This window comes from Leptonotus elevatus, chromosome 3 (genome assembly GCF_054856555.1).
Source record: "Leptonotus elevatus isolate MCC_2025b chromosome 3, RoL_Lele_1.0, whole genome shotgun sequence".
Lineage (NCBI taxonomy): Eukaryota > Metazoa > Chordata > Actinopteri > Syngnathiformes > Syngnathidae > Leptonotus > Leptonotus elevatus.
In genome coordinates this window covers 539828-559884 of record NC_141241.1, presented here as the reverse complement: position 1 = coordinate 559884, position 20057 = coordinate 539828, and the positions used below count along the sequence as shown (strand labels likewise).

Below are 20057 nucleotides of genomic sequence, written 5' to 3'. Positions count from 1 at the left end.
CTGCGAATGCAGGTTGTCACCAACTTCCGTCGAAGAAGAATAAAAGGCGGAAGTGATTCGCAAAGCGGAGGCTTGCTAGCCATGAAAAAGCCTTTACTGACGCCTTTCAAATCGAAAGTAGGGATTTTTATTATACAGTTCAAGGTGCTGGAAACATGAAAAAGTTTAACCAGTCCCTTCTTAGCGCGCATCAAAGCGTCTCTAGTTAGCTTAGCTCGTTAGCTTCCTAAAAGTGTCGCTGCAACATGCTAAGCGGACAAGCGTCAAGTGGACAAACATGGGGAGAAAAGTGAAACAAATCGTGATGGTTTCGTAAAAAAAAAGAGCCCAGAACGAGAAGAAGGAATTCGACGACGACGACTGGACACTTCAATGGACTCACACGAAGCAGGTCGGTCCTCCGATTACTTTCACTAATCAATGAATCAATCAAAACCTTGAATGAACCAAACAGGGAGAACATTGAGACCGAGGTTTCTTTTATTTTTCTCTCTCGATCTGATTCACGCCAAAACAATAACAATACTATATAAATATAAATGAAGACAGTGTAACAACTTTTGAGCAGAACGGAGAGCAGCAAATATCGATCCAGTCGTGCAAGCGCCACAAAACAACAGGATGGGGAAGATTGATCAAATGAACAACAAGAAAGCAACAGATTCTAATTGTTTTATTTCAAATCTATGAGAGAGAGCAACAAAGGCCACTGAAGGTCTCAAATCACAAAATACCACAAAGTAGCAAAATAAAATAAAAAGCACAATTACATATATTTTTTTCTTTCGGGAAAAAACTCTTAAGCATTAGGAATTATACAGTTTGAAAGAATAAGACGAAAAATACAAATTAGGGCAAAAACACAATACTTGAATCTTAATCAATGAATTTGTATAACCAAACTAATATTTTAAATAGTTACAAATTCAGTCCTAACAATATAGTTACAAAAATAAGTTTCAGTAAATAAAACAAAAATATGAAAATTATTGTAATTTTTTTTAAATAATAATAAATTGGGAAAAATATTATATGAAAATTATGAGCATGTGAACATAAGATTTTTTAAATATCTTGAACAAAATCTGAGCGTTGTGGACATTTTGAACATAATTCATTGACATTTTTTAAAACTCTGAACACGATATTCATTTCATTCCTGCTGGCGAGTTTGGCGCATCTTCCAACAATTTTGTCTTCTGGCGCAAAAGAAGCGCGCTCGCTTCTTTCGCCAGATTTTAAAGAAAGAAAGAAAAAGTTTGTTCCTGTAACGTTTCCGCCAAGTGACTCGTGAGATTCAGCCCCAATTTTCTCAAATTGTCATTACAGTTACGTCGAAGCTTGAATTCTGATGAAAAAGCCACTTGAGCAATATAAACGCTGACAGCGAGCGGCGAACGAGTTCCAAATATGACCATTGCATGCGTTGTATTGAAGCAAGGCAGCAAATTTGGGACCCGCACCCATTGACGATGTCGTCCTCGTGCGTTTGTCTCGTGTCTGGCAGACGGCCAGCCGGGGGGGCGGATCTCGAGGGTGAAGTGCGAAGCTCAGGAGCACCCCCGTGTTAAGGACGAGGCGCCGTCTTCCCCCCACGTTCAACAGGAAACGCACCCCCGCGTCAAACAGGAAGCGGCGGAACCCGAGGCCTCCCGCGTCAAAGAGGAAGAGGAGGAACGCAGCGTCAGTCAGGAAACGGACGGCGGCAAACCTGCGATCCCGGTGAAGCGTAAAGACGACGACGACCACGATGGAGGCGAGGAGAAGCTCTCGGCGCCGCTCTCAGACTCGTCGTCGTCGCCGCGCTCTCAAGATGAAGACGCGTCGAAAAGAGGCGCGAGGAGTCGCCAAGCGTTCAAGTGCTGCCAGTGCCACAAAGCGTTCGGCAGCAAGAGCAACCTGAAGCGACACATGGGCTGCCACAGCGGAGAGAAACGCTTCGGCTGCTCGGCGTGCGGCAAGCGCTTCTCTCAGAAGGGAATCCTGATGCGGCACGCCCGCACGCACACGGGAGAAAAACCCTTCAGCTGCCCCTTCTGCGCCAAAAGCTTCTCCATGAAGGGAAACCTGCTGACGCACACTCGCATCCACACCGGCGAGAAACCCTTCTCGTGCTCGGCGTGCGGCGCCAGCTTCACCGTCCGCTCGGCGCTCGTGCAGCACGTCAGGACGCACACCGGAGAGAGACCGTTTGCCTGCTCCGTCTGCGGGAAAACCTTCTCCCAGAAAGTCAGCTTGATGACGCACTTGAGAAGGCACACGGGGGAGAAGGTGTTCCGGTGCCGCGCGTGCGACCGCGCATTCGCTCACAAGTATCAGCTCAACAAACACTCGTGTGCCGGCGACAAGAGCGCAACGTCGTCCGGCCCCTGACGGGGAGGCTGTGATGTCACACTGGGGTCAGAGTGCACTCACGGTCCATCCGACTGCGAAAATTGGAGAGCTCCTTTCAGTGATGACAAACTTCTTAGAATGCTCTCATATTTCATTTTTTTTACTTGTTTTACTCACAAACGCAAATGAAGTGCTCTCATTAATATGGAAGCAAGGAGGTGATGGATGACAACCCCCCCCCCCCCCAGTCTGGCCTTGCTCAAAACGACGTGTGTTTGTTGAAAACGTCTCTTTCTCGAATGAGTTTAGTGTCAAAATGACATCGATGAGGACAAATTTATTTAATTTTCACAAATAAGCAACAACAACAAATAAAAAGAGACATTTGTGTGTGACAATTGTTTTCTTTCTGTTCAGACCCCAAATCAAGATTTTCTGTATTGTTCATTCAACAATCGCGCGCCTCCACTGCGATCAACTCGCTCACATTTATTTTCTTCCAACAGCCTGCAAAGTTCCACTTTTTGAAACATTTGTGCTTGCGCCGGTCCAGATGTTGGTCTCGTGAGCAACATCTGGCCACGTTTCTTGCGTAATCTCAGACGGCTGATTTGAACTCATTTCTGGTGCCGAAAACGGATCCACGTTTTTCTCTATTAAGCTTGAGGATCCCCGTTTTCTTAAAAAATCGACAATGTTTATGTATTTATATAAAACACTAAGTTACAAGTTTTAAAAAGTTAAGTTTTTGACATTTGGTTTGCTGACAACATCTGGGACGCTATGACAATAAATCTGAGTCTAAAAAAACGGCATGGAAGGAAGTGGAATTTGGAAAGGTACGATTATGGCGATCCAAAGGTTGCAAGTTGAGCCAACATTCATCTGCTTGGCGTCAATTGTGCCGACGTCGCTTCATGTCGGCGGGTCCGGCTCGCACCGACCTCTCCAATGCGACTGCACAATCGAGTGCAATCGGAATCGGCTCATCTTTCGACAGCTCGTCGGTGGCATTTGCTCATCTGGAAGCTGAACTGTGTAAATAAAAAAAAAATAAAAAAACTTGACGTGCTAGGAAAGAAAACGGACTGCAATTTTGGAATCGGCATACAAAGTCTTCGTCATCCGTCATTTGGTGTGTGAGGAAGCGACCTTTGACCTTAACCACAGAGTCGGGGAAATGTAGCAGAAGTTTCTCCTCATTGGATCGACGTTGCAGCATCACAAGTCCGTTAGGCTGCAATCAATTTATCGTCAAATTCGTCACCAATTTGGACACAAATTGATTCGTTTGGAACTTCAGACATGAAAGTTTGCAAAGCAGACGCGTCGCTTAACAATGTGCTGCCTTGCTACTTTGTTTATTTGCACTTTTGACTCCTTGTTTGAGCAATAAACTCAAATTTGTCCAGTCGGAATGAGTTTTTAAAAATAATCACATTTTGGTCATAGTTATACTAAAATAAAGGCAGTTGAACCTTGAATTCATACAAAAGACAAGTTTTATTTGCTATTCGTCTGATTTTAAAACTTGCGGTAAATCAGAACAACAACAATGTAACCAACTCTGCAACTTTGTCACTTCAACTTCTCATGCAAACACGTGGACTGCACTTTAGCATTGAACTTATAAAACGACACCAATAAATAAACAAAATAAATAAATAAAGCTTACCTGTCGACCAAAATGAGGCTGAAATGTCACTACTGTGTTGCGATGTCAAATTTCAATGCCATTTATTGTTCGAGCCAAATGTTCCGGAACGATCCGTGTTACAAATGTTTAGCGTGGAGTGATTTTCCAAACCAAATAAGGACAATCTGTCACAATTGGCAGCGCTGGGAAAATTTCTCCTTGTGCCACAAAAAGGTTGAAGCAATCCGCGAAAGGAGAAGAAGACGCGCAATCCAACAATTGCAAACGGACGTGAAGATGCAAAATCTTCATTCCCGGCCTCTCGCCTCACGAGTGCATTTGTGCTTGTTCAGCTGAGACTGGTGCGTGAATTTCTGCTGGCAACGTTGACAAGCGAAGGGTTTCTCTCCCGTGTGTTTCCTGGCGTGCTTCATCAAGTTCCCCTTTTGGGAGAAGGTCTGCGTGCAAACGGAGCAAAAAAAGGGTTTCTCCACGCCGTGCGTGCTCTTGTGCGCCGCCAAGCTGCCTTTTTGGGAGAATCGTTTGCCGCAAATTGAGCAGGGGTAGGGTTTCTCTCCGCTGTGCGTCCTCATGTGTCTCACCAGGTGTCCTTTCTGGGAGAATTTGTGCTCGCAAAGGGAGCAGGGGAAGGGTTTCTCCCCGCTGTGCGTCCTCATGTGTCTCAAAAGCGCCGACCGCAGACTGAAGCTGGTCTCGCAGGCGGCGCACGAAAAGGTTTTCTCGCCGGTGTGAGTGTGCGCGTGCGTGGCCAAGTTGCCTTTGCGGGAGAATCGTTCCCCGCACACTGAGCAGGTGAATGGTTTCTCTCCCGTGTGCGTGCTGGCGTGTTTCATCAGATTTCCCTTTTCGGAGAATCTTTTGCCGCACAGCGGGCAAGGGAAAGGTTTTTCTCCCGTGTGCGTCCTCACGTGGAGCTTCAAATTGCTCTTTCTGGGGAAGGCTTTGCCGCAAAATGGACAACCGAAGCTTTTGTCTCCCGCGTGACTTTGCGCGTGTCCTTGCAAAGTGGCCGAATCGGGGAAGGTTTCGTCGCATTGACAACAGGTCAAGTTGTCGTCATCATCGCGTAACCTTAACTTGTCCTCGCTGTCCGATAGCGGGTGGGATTGCGCCGGCTCCGCTCCGACGTTCTCGCCTTGATGACGATGGGACCAGTGAGCTTCATCTTCGTCATCTTCACCATCTTCGTCATCTTCGTCCTTGACAATCACGCGAATCACCGGCAACTCGGCCGCCTCGGGACCGATGTTCACTTCCTCCTCTTCTGCTTTAATGCTGGGGCGCTCCTCCTCCTCATCTTCATCCTGCTCCTCCTCCAAGCTGGAGCTCCACTCCTGCTGCTCGTCTTCTTCACCAACATCTGCACAATACAAGACGACTGTTGAGCGCATACAAATGGTGGCAAAGCCACAACGTCAGACTGACTTGATGCACGGCCTCAGCTGATCCCGCCCCCACAACTCTGTTCTCCAACTTTACTCTTCCATCCATCTCCTCAATATCTGACCTTATTCTCAACTCAAACCCACAATCTGCCACCTTGATCCACTTGCCAAAACACTTGTTCAACCCTGCCTCGCCTCCTTAACGTTGTTACTCGTTCACTCTGCTCCTCATCCACCTTTCCTCTCCATGTTCCCCGTGTTCGCCTCGCCACTATTTGCTCCCCAGCTGTGATACCCCCCCCCCCCCCCCCCCGTCCTGACCTTCGTGCCACCAACTCAAAACTCCCACTCTTCAAAACTAAACTTCAAAACTACCTGTTCAGGCTGTTCTATTCCACCCATCTCATTTTCACTATTTATCTATTTTTACCTTGTTTTTATTTTTATTTTTATTGGTTTTGTGTGTTTTAAACATTTTGTACGGTCACCGCCGCGTAAAACTGAACTACGTCGTAAAGTGAGGACTCACTGGAAGTACAAAGAGTGGACTTCACAAAGACGCCCACTATGATCCGTTTTGATGATAGAGGATAAAACAACAAAAATATTTATATTGGACCCTTTTTCCAGAATGCATTTAATTAAAGGACACGTTGCCAAGCGACTAACACATTGTGTGAGAGTACAAACTTGCTGTGTGAGAGTCCATGTGTGCTTGCAGACTTCCCCAAAGTTTGTCGTGGTGCTCCGCGACCGTCCGTTTTTCACTCGACGACGATTTTCTTCACATTTCACACAAATGGATAACAACACCGCTTTAGCATGTGCGGCTAACTTCCGCCTAACAAGCTAAGCGAATTGCAAAAGCTTCAAAGAGCACCGAGGAACGTTTGCGACCAACTGCGATGTTTTGTCACTGACCCTGGTCAAGAACTTGCACTTTATAAATAAGAAAAGAGGCGGCCAAAAGACAGAAATCGTATATTTTAAATCACACTAAGCTAGCGCTCCGGTCAAGCGGAAATGACGCAAGACAGGCGGCGCGTCGGAGAAGCTACAGCAACACCAGATGGACAAAATACAAGGACCGTTAATGTCATTCAAAATTCATATTTTGATAAACATGTAAAGTATAGCTCTTTAAAACTCTTTATCTTGTTATATACGTTTCTGAACGGTAAAGACGGGTAGATCAGTTACATATAAAATGTGCTTCAGTATATTTGATCATGAAATAAATAGTTTTGGGTGCTTCTAACTTAAAGATAATGAATAGCCCAAAATGATCCAATGGGGTACCGCAAGATTACGTCACCACACTTCATTAATTTTCATGAGTCCAGCGAGGCTCAAACTCGGCGGGCCAGTCACGCTCGACGCATGTAAACAGCGGAACGAGCGAAATGTCCACTGCGCTAAATCGACTGCTATAGACGTCGAAGAACATAATAATGCTCAATTAAGGAGGCGGCTTGAATGTTCAGTGGCTGAAAAGGAAACGAGCCGACCTCATCCAGAGCGAACGTTTTATTTCTTCTCCCTTCAAAACATCGTCCTCCACAACTGGACGAACCCGCGCACTAATCAGTCGGCGAGAAGCAGCTGTCACTTTCACAAAGGTTGCTGACCCTTGACCTGTTTTTTTTCATGCACTTGTTGCTTTGACTTGGCTTGGCTTGTATTATTCACAATCCTTAGCAAAAAACAGACATTTCTTCATATGACGGAATTCCATGATAACTCATGAGCGAAGGTTTCATGTTGATTGATGTGATCGATATTTGTGATGTTTTGATTTGAAATCCCGATGATGGCAGCAGCTGAAGATGATGCAATAGCATGGATATAAACACAAAATGTGGTAAAGGGAGCAACTTTGCCTTTGGCTTCTGATGTCAAGCCACAAGGGTGTCAAACTTGTGGGCCGAATTTTGCTCCCATCACAAATGTGGAGAAAAGAATTCCTCCAGTGGATTTGATTTGAAAGCGTTGCAAAAGGCGGCTTCAAACTTTTGTGCCTTTCCAATACGACGACCGTCAGCAGCTCGCAAAATGCAACCAAACAAACACGACTTGCATTTGCGCTCCTCGGACAACTCGATTGTATGAAGGACACGACAAAAAAGTCCTTCCACTGGAATATTTTCGTCACACGTGATAAAAATGTGCTGATGTGAAACGTTTTTTTTTTTAAATATTGAACAATTCAGCAACAAATCCTAGTTGCAAAAAAAGTCGCAATTTCAAAAGTAATGAATTCCAACAAACACACGTGTTGCACTCTAGTGTTGCATCATCAACACAATTATACAATAACACTTGGATACACACAAATCTTTGGAACTTTCTTTTTTGTTTACAACTTGAAGAGCATCAATGTAATAAACAATACCAATCAAAAAATACCTTCAAACGTTTTGTGAATATGACATTTCCCAAACAAAATCAAAAGAGCAGCAATAATGCAAATGTTCGATATCTTGGTATTGACAAAACAAGTGATGCTATTTTTACCCTCAACCATTCTAGTATTTTATTTCCCACAACCTGAACCTACTAAATTCACACACTTTCTTCATCAAAAATCCATTTCACAAATATCTGTATGTTATGCAATAGCTTGAGACCTATTTGTCAAAATGTCAAAGGAACAATTTGAGAGTTTTGGCCTTTTTTACTTTGGTATAAAAATGATTATGCTTGCCAAGATGACTTCCTTAATTTTTCACAGCTAACTTTCTGACCTCAATTGAAAGCAAGATGGGAAGCTTTTTAGTCATTTATTTTGCCCTTCATGTCTCGCCGTAGCATACTCCAAGATGGCGGCGGTTGCACATGCGCAGTGCTGATTTACAGCAGCCAACAACAACAACAGTTAAAACGTCGTTTCGAACACATCTTGCGTCTAAATGTTCGATTCCCGTCCTTTGCTGCTAATTTCAATTTTATGAAATGCTCGTTGTTGCCAACTAACGTCGACAAAACATCACAGTTTGCTACGAGTTCGTCTCGGTGCACTTTGAAGCGTCTCCAGACAGCTAGCTTAGCTTGTTAGCCACCAGCGCCAAGTGTTGTTGCCGTTTGCGTGGCGAAAGTGCACCGAAATGAGCGAGCGGCTGCAATCGTGTTTGTAGCAAGGACGGCAGAACACGAGGAGGAACTTTGCGGAACCAAAGAGGAGAAGCAGTCCCAGATGGACGCGCACGCAGCAGGTTGGTTGCGTCCATCCTCGAACCTCGTCACTTTTTCTCCGCATAGTACTTTTAAAAGGGAGGAATTTTGCCCTCGGTGGCAATTTCTTTCGTTAATTTCCTTACGGGATTTACGTTTGCTCTCTCCCTTTCCAAAAAGAAGTCAGCTTCAATGAAGATGGAAAAAAAACAGTCCATAGTGTTGGGTGCGAATGCTTGTTTGCACACAGTGGAGATCAAAAGTGGTCGAGATTTTTTTAAATTGTCAACTAATTGATCATATGGCTTTTTTTTAATTCAATGATGAATCAGATACAAAATCAACTTCCAGCCTTTAATCAGAAAGCGCCACATTATTTCAAACGAAGAGTTCCAAAAATGCACAAACATAAATTGATTATGATCAGATTACTTTGCTTTGCTTTGCTTTGGTCTGTTACATAGAAGATAAGACAAAACATTAGAAAATCGACCCAAAAAATTGACGGGGATGTTTAGAAACGTGATTAAATACAAAGATAATCCATCTGATTTCATAAATCTGAGAACTGTTTTGAGGGTGAAATTCAGGGAGTGAAAACCATTTTAAATATCACTGGCAACTGATACAAAAAAGTTGAAGGTGGATAAAGTAGTAAAATAATGACATACTGCGCAGCACCATCTTGGCCAGTCACGTTGTCACTGTGACGTAACGCGTGCTGTAACATGCCAATGTTCATTTTGGTCTATTTTGCTCTAAAAAATACCGGACGGCGTCGTCAAGTATTGCCAGAATTTCGATAGCCCTCCTAAGCGTCGGGTTTCATGTTCTTCCTTCCAGAAAGAAAGAGAAAAAAAAGGACATTTTGAGCGGCAGTGGCTTGATAATGCAGCCGGCCTCCAAAAGAGGTCCAGGAAAAGCTCCATGTCTCAAAGCTGTCAACGATTGTCACCCAAATTGATGTGCACGTGTAAACACGTGCCCACTTCAGAGTCCGAAAATATTGGAACGATTACACCAATACTTTGGATTGGATAGATGTTGTAAGCCGTTACCTGTGAAGAGGTAGCATCCATAAAATCCCAAATAAAGTGATTTTGGTTCTAATATTTACATGCTAGTATGATATGCAAACTGTTATTTAAAGTTTTTTGTTTTTTTTGCATTGTGTATTTACATTTTCGACTTCTACCACTAAAAGATCTGGTTAGAAGCCACCGTACTCCCAGTAAAAAAAAAGTTAGCCTGGAGCCTTGCACTGACTCCACGAAATTTGTGCCAACCGTCTCGTGTCCTGCAGATGTCCAGCTGCTGCTGCTGAGTCCAGAAGAGGAAGATCCGGCGACGCCCCGCCACATTAAAGAGGAAGATGAAGAAGTGGACGTGAGCCAGCAGGCGGAGCGGCTGCGAGGTGCGGACGACGACGACGACGCGGCCACGTGCGACTTCCCGGTGATTCGCGTCGTGGTGAAAAGTGAAGATGAAGACGGCGAGAGCGAGGCGAGCGCCGAAACGGAGCCAGCGCAAGTGGAAAACTCTCAAGGCGACTCGGGAAAGCGCGCAGACGGCCTGCAATGTTCCCAATGCCGCAAAACGTTTGCCTACAAGTCGGATCTGAAGACGCACATGAGAAGTCACACGGGAGAAAAACTATTCAGCTGCTCGCTGTGCGCTAAAGGCTTCACTCAAAAGGGTACGCTGACCATCCACATGAGGAAACACACCGGAGAGAAGCCTTTCCCGTGTCCGGCGTGCGACATGACTTTTCGAGATCGCTCGACGATGGTCAAGCACACGCAGACGCACACGGGGGAAAAATCCTTCGCTTGCGCCGTTTGCGGTCAAAGCTTCGCCAGAAAGAGCAACTTGAAGGAACACGCAAAAACACACAGCGGAGAGAAACCTTTCACCTGCTCAATCTGCGCCAAAGGCTTTGCCAAAAACATCAATTTGAAAGCTCACATGCGAATCCACACCGGAGAAAAACCATTTGCGTGCTCGCTGTGCGACATGACCTTCCGCTTCCAGTCGTCGTTGATTCCGCACATGCGAACGCACACCGGCGAGAACTTCACGTGCTCCTTCTGCGGTAAAATCTTCTCCAGGATGATGAGTTTGATCGAGCACACCAGGATACACACGGGAGAGAAACCCTTTTGCTGCTCCGTGTGCAACATGACCTTTCGGCTGCAGTCCACCATCGCCAACCACATGAAAACGCACAGTGGAGAGAAACCCTTTGCTTGCTCTGTGTGCAGCTCCCGCTTTACGCTGCAAGCCACCATGTTGAGACACATGAGAACGCACACGGGGGAGAAACCGTTCCCTTGTCCCGTGTGTGGGGACAAGTTTGCTTACAAGTATCAGCTCAACAAACACAAATGTGGCGGGGAGAGCAGCGGCGGCTTCATCTGACTTTTTTTTTCTTCCTTCCCCAAAAAGGAAAGCATCAGACACATATACAACATTATTGTATTTATTGTTTGACTCCAACATATTGTCATCAGACGTATTCTACTTGTCATATCAAATAAAAGATTTCAAGCGTGACAGAACTTTTGTGGTTTTTATCGCAGTGTACAATTAGGGCTGCACAATATCATCGAAAAACATTTTCCCCACATTCATTTAAAAATGTTCAGGCAGCTCTTGATGTTATTAACGTCCTTTTGGGCTTCCTTGTGCGATATATGACGCTGCGTTGTAGGACACAATTCAAATCAAACTTTCTTAGATGTGTCAAATATGTTTACCGCCAATAAGACACGGTTTCATCTTGGCTCAAAGTCCTCGATTTTACAACAAGGAGGTTTAAGAGCTCGTCCTCGACAGTTACTTTACCATCCACAGTCTGATAGACTTCAGGTTTAAGTCTTGTAGTAGAAGGAGTGGGGGCACATTGTGCAGCACCAACATTTCCCATTAAAATACAATCAATTTCACTGATTTGGGCGAGGGAGTCCTGTTAACCATCAGTCATATTGAGACCAATAAAGCTATTCTGACTCTAAATGTCTCATCTTTAAAAAAATATATTTTTTTATTTCTACGGACCCCTTGCAGTAACTTACACTATAGACCGCTAGAGGGCCACATTTCCCTGTTTAGACGCACTTCCCAAAACACGCTTTATTGTTTGTCCAAGTGGCGTTGCCGTAGCCTGTCTTTGATTGGCACAGAGCTCGGAAATACTTCCGCATTTATGGACGCTGGCGGAAAGAGAGATGCGATTTGCGTGTAAATGTCATGTTATTATCGTTTTGCTGCACGTCAGCTTCTCAGTGAAAGTCGACTTCTTGACTTCGAACAAAGACACAACATCGCCGTTTCTCACAGTTTCGCCGCAAGCTTCTCCAGCACGCTTAGCTTGGTTAGCCGCTAACAAAGAGCGGAGGAGGTTAGCCGCACATGCTAAAGCCGTGTCGTCATTGGGTGGAAATGAGCCCAAAATGAGCCACAAAGTGCAAAAATGTTTGTAGTGGTGTAATTTCAAAGCACCGGGAGGAACTTTGCTCGCACACAAGAGGACGAGGAGCGCCGACGTTTTCCTTGTCGAGCCTCGAATGGATTCGCACAAAGCAGGTTGGTTTCAAAGAGGATTTCTTGTTGTAGCGTATTTTGACTTTGTTTTCACAGATCGAGGACTTTTAGTACGTTTAGAGAGGTTTTAATGAAAACGGCTCATCCTGGTAGAGCAGGGGTGGGCATTTAATTTGCAAAGGGGTCACATGACATGAGAAACTGGAAGTTGATATTTTGCCGTGACCGGCAACTCTGCTGCTTGCGCTTTTTGTTGTTGTTGCCGTGAACGGCTCTGATTGGTCAATCGCCAGCTCCTCAAAGAAAAAGAAAACCCTATTTTGCGCCTTTTATTTTTGTATTTTTGTCATTCGACACGTGCTTGCTTCCTGTTTTCACGCGAGAAGTCAAGTTGGCCTTCAAATGCGTCTCGAATGAACTCAAGCCTCCAAAGACATCAATTGTCGGGAAACCAAAATGCAATCAGCGGTTGCCTTAACTCTCCTGTTGTGTTTGTTTCTTAACAATGTTCGTGGGTTTTATTGTTTAATCAACAAAGAAGTCACATCATTCAATGCGACCTTTTTTATACTTGAAAAACAAAAACGTGAAATAACAAAGTTCAAGCCAAGTTTTTTTGTTTTCCAATTTGACCGCAAAGTCACAGTCGGGTTAACTCAGCGTCTCTCAATTTTTTGTCACCCCAAACTCTCCACCATCGTATCATTTGGCTATACAATCGATTTCAATTAACCAGAAATGAAATTGTGTTCAAAATAACATTTTGCATACATTTTTTTCATTGATATTACAAAATCATTGGTTGATGTTATTTATGAAACTTTAAAAAATTGCAAAGAATTTGATTCTTCAAGTCATCCATTTTACACCTGCATTTACATGTAATTTCATATATTTTCATAAGTCGTCGGTTTATGTTACTGGGAACTTATTCAAAGAGTTTTGATACCCGGTGTAACCGCAAAAAAAAAGAAATAATGTCTTCAATGATTTCAATTGATATCACGCGAGTGACTGACAAGAAGAAGCCAAAAGTCACTTTTTTAGGGTTACTGTCATGAATCATTGTTTCATTCATTCTAATTAAAATGTCTATGAAGTGCAGAGGAGCTCATACTCTTGTTGCAGTCTCTGACGATGTGAGCGCCACTGCCACCTACTGTAGTGGATGTGCAATTACTTCTTCTTTTTTTCAGTACGGCAAAAAAAAAAACACATCACTGTCTTGACTGCGTGTTTGTCATCTTGTGTCTTTAGACGTGTTGGGGGCCCCCCTCATCAAAGAGGAAGAGCCCCCTGGCATCAAAGAGGAGCAGCCGGAGCCCCTCCTCTTAAAGGAGGAAGAGGAGGAGCAAAGCATCGGTCGGGAGGACGTGGGCAAACTTGAAGTGGTGGTGAAAAGCGAAGAAGCTGACGAGGCGAGAGGATGGAAAGCCGACCGCCTCCTGGCCCCGCTCTCGGACGGCGAGGCGACTTCCACGTCGCGCTCTCCCGACCCCGACGACCCCCACGACCCTGAAGACGATGACGACGAAGACGACGATCCGAAAGGTGATGTGAGCTCGAAATGTTGTCAGTGTGACAAAACGTTTGGCAAGAGGAGAAATTTAAAGCGCTATTCGCGCTGGCACGAGAGCGAGAAATGGTTTTGCGGCAAAACCTTCACACTTAAAACGCAAGTCGGGAGACACGTGAGGGTGCACGCGGGGGGGAAACCGTACGGCTGCCACTTTAGCGGCAAAGGCTTCTCGGAGAGGGGACACTTGACCGCGCGCACGCGAGGCCACACGGGCGACAAGCCTTTCTCGTGCCCGGCCTGCCACGAGCGCTTCGCCACCGAGGGACATTTGACAGCGCACGGCAGGACCCACGCGGGAGAGAGACCCTTCGGCTGCTCCCTTTGCGAGGCCGACTTCGCAGACAGCTCGGCGCTGGCCCGGCACGCGCGAACGCACACGGGGGAGAAACCCTTCGCGTGCGCCGTTTGCCGCGAGCGCTTCTCGCAGAAAGGCAACCTGATGACGCACATGAGGACGCACACGGGCGAGAAACCGTTCGCCTGCTCGCTTTGCGGCGAGCGCTTCTCGCAGAAGGGCAACTTGAAGACGCACGCGAGGAGGCACACCGGGGAGAAACCCTTCAGCTGCACTTGGTGCGAGGAGAGCTTCGCTCGCCAGTATCAGCTGTTCAAACACAAATGTGCCGCCAGGAGTGGCACGTGACGCCGGCGCTCAAATTCAGACCGACGCGCTCTCACGCGGATCCTTTGCTCAGGTTCGTATCATTCAAAGCAAACAACTCTGACGGATGCAAAAAGCAATGTGATGGGGACGCCTCGAATTCCAACACATTTATTTGGGAATAAGGATTTGTTTGTAGGGCTGGGTTTAAAAAAATGGATGTATCAATATAGAATCAATATTTCTTTTCACGGCCTCATGTCGATTCATAAAACCATGGATCGATACTTTTAATACGCCCCTCAACATCAATTAATGTGCCTTCTTGCCTTACAGGGAAATGTATTTGACCAAAACAGATGTTTATGTAAAAAAAAATGTTTTAATTACATTTATATTTAATAAATAAATAATTTAATTGATTAAGAAATAATAATAAATATACATGTGATATATAATCTAAAAAAGATAGATTATACTATATAATATATTGATATAACATATAATTATATTTAAATATATAGTAATAAAAATAATAACCTAAATAAAATGGTAATAAATAGATCAATACATTTAATAATTTAATTAAAATATGTTTTAATTTATTTTACAAAAGAAGCACCTCCCCCCAGGCTTTTGCAAAAAAAAAAAAAAAAAATTTGCCACTTTATTTGCATAGTGCTGTGGCTGTAATCATTTATTGTTTTGATCAGGTCATGTTCAATAAAACATACATGATTCACAAAACTACATTGGATAAAATTTTGAATGTAAATATTCATATTTTTTTCACACTAATGCAGCAAGTAAGAAGTTTCTACTATTTCCAGCATTGTTACTTCTGAGAATGTCTTCCATATAAAATGAAAATGGGTCCTGCATGAAATCCTTAACGGAATCGAATTCAATCGAATGTATTTTGGAAATCGGAATCGAAACCCAGCCCGATTTGTTTGTAACCATTTTTGGAAGACGAGGACGTTCCCGCCCGCTCGCTCCTTTTCGCCATTTTCCAAAGCGTGTTCGTTTGTCTTTCTGTCGTGCAGACGTCCGGCAGTCGCGAGCCGAGGCGCCACAACACGCCCACCAAGTCGTCGGAGTGATTGTGAAGAGTGAAAATGAAAATGAAGATGAGGCCAAAGGCGGCGGCGGCGGCGGCGGCGCGGGAAGCCAAACGGCCGCCTTGCGATGCGGCGAGTGCCACAAATGCTTCGGCGACAAGCGTCACTTGAAGCGCCACGCGCGATGCCACACGGGGGAGAAACCCTTCGTCTGCTCCTTTTGCGGCAAGGCCTTCCCCCGCAACGAGCATCTGACGTCGCACGTGAGAATCCACACGGGCGAGAAGCCCTTCGCGTGTTCGGCGTGCGGACGCAGCTTCTCTCACAAGTCCAACCTGACGGCGCACATGAGGCGGCACACGGGCGAGAAACCGTACGAGTGCCGGCAGTGCGGCCAACGCTTCTCGCGCAAAGTCAGCCTGAGCGTCCACACCAAGACGCACACCGGGGAGAAACCCTTCAGCTGCTCCGTCTGCGCCAAAACCTTCTCCCTCAAGGAACACTTGAGCACGCACGCCAGGACGCACACCGGAGAGAAACCCTTCTCCTGCTCCTTTTGCCCGGCGACCTTCGCCGACCGCTCGGCGCTGAGGAGGCACTCCAGGACGCACGGCGGGGAGAAACCCTTCGCCTGCTCCGTGTGCGGCAAAAGCTTCTCGCTGAAGGCCTACCTGACGGAACACCAGGCGGCGCACGGCGGGGAAAAAGCCTTCTCGTGCGGCGCCTGCAAGTCCAAGTTCAGTTTCCGCTCGGCGTTGGTGCGCCACATGAAGACGCACGGCGCGGACAAAGTGCAGAAGGGCAAACGCCGCGCGGGTGCTGCTGAACATAGCAGCAACATGCAGTGAAGATGTCAACCCGCCGGATGTGAAAGAAAATCTTTTACGTTTCAGTATTTGCAAGTGATTTACGTCTATTTTGATTGTTTATCATGATTCTACATGAAGTCATCTGCAATTGATTCCATCTTTCTGTAATTTGCTCTTATGCCTAAAATTCATAACTTATAATAAATGATTATCTAAGTATCAATATGAAGGTCTGTGGCTGTTTGATTATATTCATCGTGAGTTAACTCGTGCGATTAATTACCGTTAACATTTCTAATTGCCCCTAATTTTTAATCATCTTTTTTTTAATCGCGTCAGGCGGTTACATTTTTAAATTGTGATTAATCGCATGACTTCAATAGTTAACTCACGATTAATCACAAATGTTATATCTGTTCTTAATGTTTAATGAATTTTTTTCTAGGTTTTCATACTCTTCAAAAGAGGAAAAAATGTTAAACTAATAGAAATAGTTTAATGGCAATGGCAGTGCATGAAAAAAAAAAAAGATTATTAAAAATTCGGGGCGTCAGGCGATTACATTTCTAATCGGAATTAATCACATGACTTCACGAGTTAACTCATGATTAATCACAAATGTTATATCTGTTCTATTATATTTTCATACTATTGTTAACAAAAGTAGGAAAAAAAAGTTAAACTGGTAGAAATAATTCAAAATAATTTTTGACGTTTAAAACTGTCAATGGCAGTTAATGAATTGAAAAAAAAAAGTTTGTTTTTTGGGCGTCAGGCAATTAAAATTTTTATGTATATATATATAAAATCTATACAAAGTAAACTAACCCAATTTCTGTAATTGATATATACATAAGTAATTTTTTTTGTATATAGGTTGTCTCGTACAAAAAGAATGAATCATGAATCTTTAAGAAATTGCAAAGAATTTGATTATTCAAATCATTAATTTGACATTTCATATATTTTCATTTTTTGTTGACTGACTGACAAGAAAAAGCCCGAAGTCACTTTTTTAGGGTTTGTCATGAATCGTTGTTTCATTCTTTCTAATTAAAATGTCTATAAAAAAAAAAAAAACATCAGTTAACAAATGATTATGTGTCTCGTGTTTTTATTTGCTCATTTCCATATTATGATGATGATGATGATTTTCTTCCTCATTTCAACTTTGATGATTTCCGTTCTCTGCAAATGTCTTTGAACATCTGCGCGCGTGCGCGCTGACATCCTTTCATGGCGTCGCGCGTGTTTGTGTTGCGGAGTCATCCATCAGCGGGCGCGTCCCTGTTCCTGTTTGTCCGTCTCAGGAACACAAAAGCGAGCGAGCGAGCGAGTTGACCGACCGGCGCCTTTGGGCAAGGCGTGTCCTTCCTTGAGTCGCGCTTTCTTTGCTTTTTCTTTCTTCTCGCTGTTGATTTATCAAATGTGAGCGTCTCGCGATGGCGGCGTCACAAAATTCATCTCGTCGACATCATTCTTCATATGCAAATGAGGTCCGCGGCCGACATGGCCAACGGTTCCTGCTTGGAAATCACAATTTTCACACAAAACATTTGCGATCGACAGCGAAGGAGACAAAAGTTTGCCAAATTGAAAAAATCGAAAGTCGTCTTTATTTGAAATGTCAATTATAAATGCAATGACGTGGATTGCTCAATCAGAGTGAACTATTGCGCAATTTCATTGAATAAATCATACAAATAATGGAATCATCCAAAGTTTATTCATCTGACTTGTTCAGTTTGAAATGATATGGATTTCGCAATCAGAGGGAAATATATTTCATTTTTCATCTCGACGAAAGTTTAAAACGATCAAAAAGCTCAAATTGAAAAAAGAAAGGTTCAATTTCAGTTCAGGAATTCAATTGTGAACATTCGAAATATTTCATGATTTGTCGTTCTTTTGACGGCGGTTGCTTTAAAGGTGACAGAAAAACATTTTTGTCGTTATAACGCGAAAGCCCAAACGGCGACTGGTCACCAAACGTGAGCGTCGGAACGCAATCGAGAGCTTCGCAGTGCGCTCGATACCGAGTCGGCGTCACTGCCGACGCTGCAGCCATCCGTCTGTCCGTCCTGCCTCACTCGTCAACCGCGACATACTCGAAGCCGTCCGCTCGGGGCAGGATCTCACCCCGACCCGGAGAGGGCACGCCGCCCTTTTGCGCCCTTTTGCGGCCTTTTCGGGTTTGGAGGTGCTGATGTTCATCCCGAGCGCTTCGCACCAGCGACAGTTGCAGATCACGGCTTGAAGAAGCCGACAGCATCAGAAAGCAGAAAAAGCATCGCGCGATCTTGAGGCCACCGAAGCGGAAAACCCAAATTCAGTTTTCAACAGAATCGGCGACAGAGGACAACCCTGGCGGAGTCCGATCCTCACTGGGAACCAATCCGACTTACTGCCGGAAAAATGATATATTCTAATATAATAATTGATTTTTTCAAATATTGTAATAATATATCAATTGCGTTTATGCAATCGGTGCCAAGAAAGGTTTTTTTTGCAATCGTCGGAAGTCAGCAGTTGTATTTCTTCTTCTTCTTAAAAGTATTTTTCTTTTTTCAGAAAGTTGTATTGTTTCAAGAAAAAGTTTTATTTTTGTTTGTAATCTCTTTGATTGAATTTGGAAGTCATTATTTTTATCATAGAATCGACACAATAAATGATTTAATTTTTTTCAATAATCATTGAAGTTGAATTGGGTTTTTTTCAAGCATCAAATTTCAATTCTTTTTTCTTCTATATTTGTGTGTACATTTAATGATTTGTGAATTTAAATTTTGAGCAGGCCTTTCATCTCCATCTTCATCATCCTCCTCTTCCTCCTGCCTGCCGGCGATGCGGATGTTGCGAGGATCGAGTTCGACGCAAAGAGCGAGAAATGATGGATTGCCGGCCGGCCAATCGCAGGTGACGCAATGTTGGCGCCGAGGTCATTCGGGTCATTCGGGTCATTCGGGTCATTCGGGGCGGAGGCCCGAAAGAAGCGCACCAAACATTTGCCAGACTTGATGAATTGCAAATGTTGACTCGAGCAAACAGAGCGCGAATTCCCTGGGGGAGGTCTGAGAATAAAGGCGCCCGTGCGCGCCGCACACCCGATTCCTCGTGACTGGTCGCAGCGACATGGGTGCCAGGACTGGCTTTTGGACGGCGGCCGCTTTGGTGGTCCTCCTCGCGCCGCTCGCCGGCTGCCACGCCAACGCAGGTGCGACCATTCACTTTTGTATATCGATGCGGGCGACCTGTCCATCGTTGATATATATTTATTTGCTTTGTAACTAAAATGCAGGAAACATTTTTGTGAACAAAATCAAACGCTTTCGAGAAATGAAAACAAACTCAAACGACATCGTACCAATCGAATATTAAAAAATATGTCGAATAGAATCGATGATTACTCGGATAACATTTGATTTGACATTTAAGTGTATTATAAAACCAGCTACTTTTTGTGATAAGGCTGGCTTTAAAAAATCGATATATCGATATGGAATCGACATTCCTTTTCATCGGCCAACATCGAGTCATAAAACCGATACTTTGAATACGCCCCCAGTGACGTCTCTGCATTTGGGGCCAGTGGGGTCGGGCCCCACCAGATGGCGCTGTTTGGCACATGCAGGCTCATAATTGGTCGTCTTTAGAACGAATCATTTATAACATTTTATTTGATCAAGAATAAAAATATTCAAATAAATACAATTATGTTTGTTACGTTGTAAACATAAATGTTCGACGGTCTAACTTTCGAAACGAGAGAGGGCCGGTGTCGGTCCCGGACGTGATCGGGTTCGCCTGCCGATGGCGCCAGGATTGGCCGGAGAAGATCCGTTTACAATTGTTCAATAAAAAAAAGTCAAAAAAAGATTGAAGCGCCGCCGAGCTTTCCGATGACGTCAAATGCAGCA

General features: G+C 44.4%; 2 protein-coding genes across 3 annotated transcripts; one reads left to right on the top strand and one right to left on the bottom strand.

Moving 5' to 3' along the window:
• The first annotated feature begins 43 nt into the window (after positions 1–43).
• On the top strand, positions 44–16958 carry LOC147176526 (uncharacterized). The gene is made up of 8 exons (XM_086071328.1): positions 44–391; positions 1508–2369; positions 4576–4717; positions 5089–5371; positions 8439–8588; positions 9851–10963; positions 13348–13641; positions 15317–16958. Exons 1-8 carry the CDS (start codon positions 373–375, stop codon positions 16177–16179), a joined length of 3726 nt encoding a protein of 1241 aa, XP_085927454.1. The 5' UTR covers positions 44–372; the 3' UTR covers positions 16180–16958.
• Positions 2563–6409, bottom strand: LOC147176527 (uncharacterized). 2 transcript variants are annotated; one of them, XM_086071224.1, is made up of 2 exons: positions 6067–6409; positions 2563–5351 (listed from the first exon to the last, which is right to left on the bottom strand). In XM_086071224.1, the coding sequence occupies exons 1-2, from the start codon at positions 6083–6085 to the stop codon at positions 4279–4281; spliced, it is 1092 nt and encodes a 363-aa protein (XP_085927350.1). In that variant the 5' UTR covers positions 6086–6409; the 3' UTR covers positions 2563–4278. The 2 variants fall into 2 exon arrangements, 1 of the variants encoding a protein (XP_085927350.1); XR_015094360.1 differs by lacking the exon at positions 6067–6409 and having other exon boundaries at positions 2565–3368; positions 4010–5661.
• Positions 16959–20057: the final 3099 nt, after the last annotated feature.